The sequence below is a fragment of the Oryzias melastigma genome, linkage group LG1 (assembly GCF_002922805.2).
Source record: "Oryzias melastigma strain HK-1 linkage group LG1, ASM292280v2, whole genome shotgun sequence".
NCBI lineage: Eukaryota > Metazoa > Chordata > Actinopteri > Beloniformes > Adrianichthyidae > Oryzias > Oryzias melastigma.
In genome coordinates, this window is record NC_050512.1 from 30,034,955 (window position 1) to 30,040,909 (window position 5,955).

At 41.1% G+C, this 5,955-nt stretch overlaps 1 protein-coding gene across 1 annotated transcript in view; it reads left to right on the forward strand.

Annotated features, from left to right (window-relative positions):
* Positions 1-5,346, forward strand: part of LOC112157234 (serine/threonine-protein kinase BRSK2) — a 37,371-nt gene extending 32,025 nt beyond the window's left edge. Inside the window, exon 5 of the mRNA XM_024289870.2 lies at positions 4,675-5,346. Within this exon, the coding sequence (XP_024145638.2) occupies positions 4,675-4,946 (272 nt within the window). The 3' untranslated portion in view covers positions 4,947-5,346. The remainder of the gene's footprint in view (positions 1-4,674) is intronic.
* The last annotated feature ends 609 nt before the right edge of the window (positions 5,347-5,955 follow it).

The window sequence follows — 5,955 nt, forward strand, 5'->3', positions numbered from 1 at the left end:
GTCTTTTCTGGGAGAGCAGGAAACGGAATTTCAATTCATTGTATGTCAGCACATATGAAGGATTGACAATAAAGTTGACTTTGACTTAATTGAAATTCCTCAGCAAAAGAAGAAAAGTGACATGACATAGTGTGTCCCAGATCCAGCCCAAGGCTATATGGCCCTCATGTAACCCATATGGGTCTCACTTGGCCAACCTACATGGGTTTCACGTATGGGCCCCATTGTACTCTAACTAAATGGGACCCAGTTGGATTTACCCAGTTAATTCCCATGCCCAGATAGCCCACATGGATCCCTTGCAGGCCCCTTTCAGGTACCCCATGTGGGGGGCCAGCATGGGGCCAATGTGAGCAAAATCTAATGGGGCCTCCAAAATTTGCCCAAGTTAAGCCCATGCCCACTCAATACCCACATAGCCCACATTTTCCCCAATTGGGGCCCCCTTAGCATTGCTGGCTGGGTGGGTTGAAACTAAGCCATTGGGTTTATACTGGTTTCTAGTGGATAGGGTTCATATCCTGAACTTGTAGTCGCTGAAACAATTGTTTGTCTAATGTTTTTGATTTTGTCCCTGAAGAATTTGGCAAAGTCATTACAGGCTTTGGTGGAGTAAAGTTCTGGTGCCACTGACACAGGGGGTTTTGTCAACCTGTCGACTATATTAAATAAGGCCCGAGAATTATGGGAGTTTTTTTGTAATAATGTCCGAAAAATAGGACTTCCTTGCATTGCTCAGTTGTAAATTATGAAAGTCAAGTTTCTCTTTATAGCTGTGTAGTTTAGTTTTTCTCCATCTGCGTTCAGATTTCCGATAATCTTTTTTTCCATTCTTTACGAGAATGGAATTTCTCCATGCAGATTTTTTTCCTATCGGAGATCCCCTTCACCATACTGGGAACAATACTGTCCATTAGGGGTGTGGCAAAATATCAATATTGCGATATGTCGTGATATTTAGTCCTGCGATCGATTCTCGATGGGTTCTCACCAAGTATCGATATTATATTTTCATTTGATGAGGCTGTTGCGCTGAGCGTGCGAGTCGCGCGGCGGAACTATTGAGCAAGTGGGGTGCGCTGCGTCGGACTTTTAATAGCGATGCACACGCTCATTCGGGAGAATCACCGGTGAGATACAGGCTCTGTAGCGCATGTGTGAAGCACGCCTACCTATCAGCATTTATCATCCATATGTACAAGATCCAGCCGGTAAGAAGTGACTTTGTCTGAGCGCTAGAATGTCAGCGATCACTTACTTCCTGTTTGCTGTGGGAACTGGGGGCGTGCTTCGCAGTTGTTTGTGTGTACTTCAGGTACCAGTCGGAATTTTCGTTTTCATGCACTTCAATGTTTAACCTGCTGGTGTACGGTGTAACTTTGGTAAATTTATAATGTGACGTTTTCAAACAATGTAATTACTTGTTGCCAATGTTAATTTAAAGTAATTCTTAAATAAAAAAACAGGATTTGATGTATGAACTTAAATGTAAATGTAATTAAAATAAAGTACACAAAGTCACTGTAAAATTAGGGAGGTTGCTAATTAATTGAATCACTTAAAATTATATGTATTGCCATTATTATGTGTGTTTTAAGGTTTTTACCTATTGACTGCTGACTGACCAAATGGAAAATAGATAAAGATTGGAAAAATAATCTCAAGTGACAGTCTGAGTAAATCAGCCTTCAATTTTGGATGGTCAGAACTTTTCTAGTGAGGGAAAAGTGCACAAAAATTAGGTAAATTTTGACAGAGGCTGTAAAACATTATATTCATCATCCTTTGGTGTGACGTTCTTTTGGAGGTAGATAACTGTCGCCACTTGAATTAATTTTTTTTCTGTAGTTTACAACAATTCTGCACTAAGTAGTGGCACTGCTGATCATGTTAACTATTGTTAACATTGAATTTGACAGATAATTCCAATTCAGTTGGTGTTTATTATGATTGTGTTTAAGCTAAAAAAGATAAATGGAGATACATTTTCCCAAAAAACATGTTCTTCTATATAATGCTAGTTATCAGAGAGGATTTTTCCAATTATCGCAGTATCGCGATATTATCGATATTGTTAGCCATGTATCGCGTATCGTATCGTCTCGTGAGGTACCCAGTGATTCCCAGCCCTACTGTCCATGATACTTGACATATTGGCAATAAAGCTTTTGACAAATTCATTGACTGAATTCCAAGTTTATTTACTGTCAATAATTACACCAAAGAGTTTAATTTTGGGCACCTATTGTCTAGTGTTGTCTACCATATTTTCCGGACTATAAGTCGCACCGGAGTATAAGTCGCAGGAGGCAAAAAATGCATAATGAAGAAGACAAAAACATATATAAGTCGCTCTGGAGTATAAGTCGCATTTCTAAGAGAAAGTCCAACATTTATGAACAAATTCAAGAAGCTCGACCTAACATTGCATTTGACACTGAACACGAATCATGCGTCAAATTTGAGTCAGCTGCCTCTTTTGACGTGCGTTAAATTTAATGCTCAATGTTTGTCCAGAAATGTGTTCATAAACTAGACGCTTCCATTGCTGGTGAAATTTTTAGCCTCATCGTTACATGATGGAGGCTTTTACTGTATTTCTTGTTTAAAATACATGGAAGATACTGAAGCTGTTGAGAGGTTAAGTCGCTTATTTTAAAGAGCTCCACAAAAGCATCTATAATCATGTCTCCATTCTGGGTTCAGGACAGCAGTGTTTTTTCTTTTTCTTACGGCGATCGTTACCTTCTAGCCTTCAGGAGCTGCATCTGAATGACATGTTTTTAGCTGCTCTTCCGTCTGTTTGTAACCCAGTTTGATGGCTTGCTGTTCCGCATTAGTCCAATGAAAGAAAAATAAAAACAATAATAATAACGTCTTAATGCAAATAAGAAAAACATCATAACATTCATGAGGCGAAAGACCAGATTCTGAGCAATGTTTGTTTTGAACGGAACTTCTTCTATACAATTCATCGTTGAATCTTGGTCCAAGTCAGTCTGATTCAAGGTTTCTATGGCAACTACTCCAACCAATCAGAAGTAGACCACACCCCTATCACTCTAAAGGGGGCTACTCAAAATATGTCAATGAAATGCTTCAAATGTTCAACATGAGCCCATCTACTTGTCATCTTCTTGGAGGCAGCGGGTACTTCCTGTTTAGAATGTGGGGGTAACTCAGTCTAGTTCTCATACACAGCCAATGGTTTTATTCAATAAATTTTAAAGTGCTTTACAGAAAGGAAGACCTTTCCTAACAAACATGAAAATAATACATCTTTAAGAAAAGTAAGCATGTAGGTTCTGCATTATTTTAGCATGAAAATACATCTAGAAACAAAATCTTTATAGTCCATCTGATTAAATTCTTACAGGAAAAAAAAATGAAATCTTTGCGTTCTAGTTAAATCACTGGTGTTATGTTTTTATTCTTTAAAATGCTATTTAACTTTCAACTCAAGCTACTACTCACTTAATATCCAGTTTCCTAAACAATATTTGTGTGTGTGTGTGTGGGGGGGGGGTATTTATCATTTAGTGTATTTGATTTCTTGAGGGTGGATGAAGCTTGTAGAAGTTTAACTGGAAGCTTTATTAGGTTCATAAGGATGTATTTTACTGTATGCGTGTGTGGCTCTTAGCACACACCCTTTGAATGTTGATGTTTCTTACAGCAGTAATACTTACTCTGACTGAGTATCAGACTCATGGAAGTCTCAGAGGAACAGGTAAGTGATAGTTGACAGAAGTCTCATCTCTCACCAAACATAACCAATCCAGAATCCAGACAAAGATTTTTGTCCACACACTGATGCAGGAACACTACCCACAGCTTTGAAGTTATGGTTCGTTACTGTGTGCACTGTGTTGTTCTGTTGCATGATTGATTTTCTCATGAACATCTTGTTACACTTACTGGGAGAATCTTTGTCTGAGCAGATGGATGTTGTGACGGATGCTGAAGTGATGGCAGGTTAACAGGAGCTCTGAGATCATTCTCTCTCAAGCAAAACCTGATGAGAAGACAAGCATCTTCATTTCAAACTGTCTAAAAAGCTGAGAAGTACCACAAACAACACTGTTAGGAAGGAAAAACCCTGTCAGCAACATCCCCAAACAGAGACCTCAGTTTTCCCGTTAGGTTTTTAGTGCAACTCCAGCTTCTGTCTATAAATAAAAATGTCGTTTTAGGAAACTAAATAAGACTTTAAAGTTGCTTGATATTTAGGTTAATGTTAGAACTGAAAAAGACACAATCCTGCTTGTACTTTTTGCAGCTAGCAGCAAGCACAAAACTCTGTTTTTTTTTTTTTTTTTACATAAAATATAATGTAAAATGAAGAATATTTTTGCTAGATTAGTGGGATTCCACTTAGAAAGGTCTGGGGTCATGTAGAAAGCTTGAGAGTGTCTGAGAACTCCTGCTGGCTCTTCATCCTGCAGAGGAAACTGGGACTCTGAGGTCAGCAATTGGAAACATTAAAGTGCATCTTGATGTTCTGAAGATCCTTTGTGCTTATGGCCTGCAGTTTTTGCAGCAGCGGAGTCCCCTTTTCTCTTGCTCCTCTCCACTCATGTCATCACCTCCTCTTCCTTTCCTCATGTTAACCCCATTGCTCATGTGTTGTCTGTTTTCTCTCTGTGTTTTTTTCTTTTCTTCCCGTCTGTGTAGGCAGCCCGTTGAGTAACTTCTTTGACGTAATTAAACAGCTTTTTTCAGACGAGAAGAACCTCCAGGCGTCGCACTCCCCTGGCGCCCCCTCCACGGCTAGTTCCCCTGCCAAGCATGCCCCCAGCAACAAGCCCAACCAGCCTCCTTCCAATGAATCTAAATGCCCCTCCAGCAAAGAAAAATCAAAGACGGCTGCCGGCAACAGGACACAGGAACATCCTGAAGGAGCAGTAGCCATGCATGATAAAGCGAGAAGCAGTAATCCGGTCTGAGATCAGGACAGCTGCTCACTTTAGTTTGCGAACGCTTGAAGTCAGATCCATGTTCTGTGTGGGAATGTCCCTTTTACAGCTGTATGTGTGATAAGAAGTAGATGTAGCTTTGCCGTCCCTGCCGCTTGTCCCTCACTGTGTCTCGGGGGTCTTTCGGTGGGTGTCTGTCCTCCCCTCATGTGTGATAGCTTGACCTGTCTCTGCCACCAGGAATCCTCCAGAATAGTTATTAACCCCGGCGACCCCTCCACCACCATGACCACCAGAGTCCACAACCTTGGAAAAAGTAAGGGGCTCCAAGAGCTCTGCATCAAAAGGCTGATTTACCCCCACCACCATCCCCACAGCAAACAGACATGTTGGAAGAAATGTAAAAAAAAAAAAAAAAAAAATCAAGCCTTAAGACAGTGATGTTTGTCTGGCCCACCCCCTGCTCATTTTTCACTTCCTCCCACATGGACTTATTGAATCCAGTCCTGCTCCTCATGAGGATCAGAGCTCCTTTTTGGGGTTTAGCGACTCCAAACAGGACCTGGATGTCACAGCGATGGAGGACAGACAGAGGGAGGAGCGCGGGCTGGATTGTATCGGGAGTTTTTCCATGAACAGGGTAGTGACTGTGCACGAGGCTTCCAGAAAGCTAACTGAATGACAAATTCCCTTGTACAGACTAAGTAAGGCTCCATTTGAACATTTGTTGTTGTTGTGACGTTTTGCTTTCAGATATGAGCTATCTGTTCAGACTTGCTCACATCAGCATTTAAACGTTGTTTTTTCCGGCAAAGTGGTCTCAGCCGCGTTGAACAAACCCATATCTAGGAAGGATGAGTGCCAGGCGGGGTGCTGGTTGGAAGATATAAATGAAAAAAACAACAAATGCTGGCCCTTTTTGTTTGTGCCCGATGTTTACCAACAGGTGTTCTCTGATAGGTCGAGTCCACTGACATGATCCACCCATGTGTCTAAAGCAGGGGTCCCCAGACTACGGGCAGCGGGCCAAATATGGCCC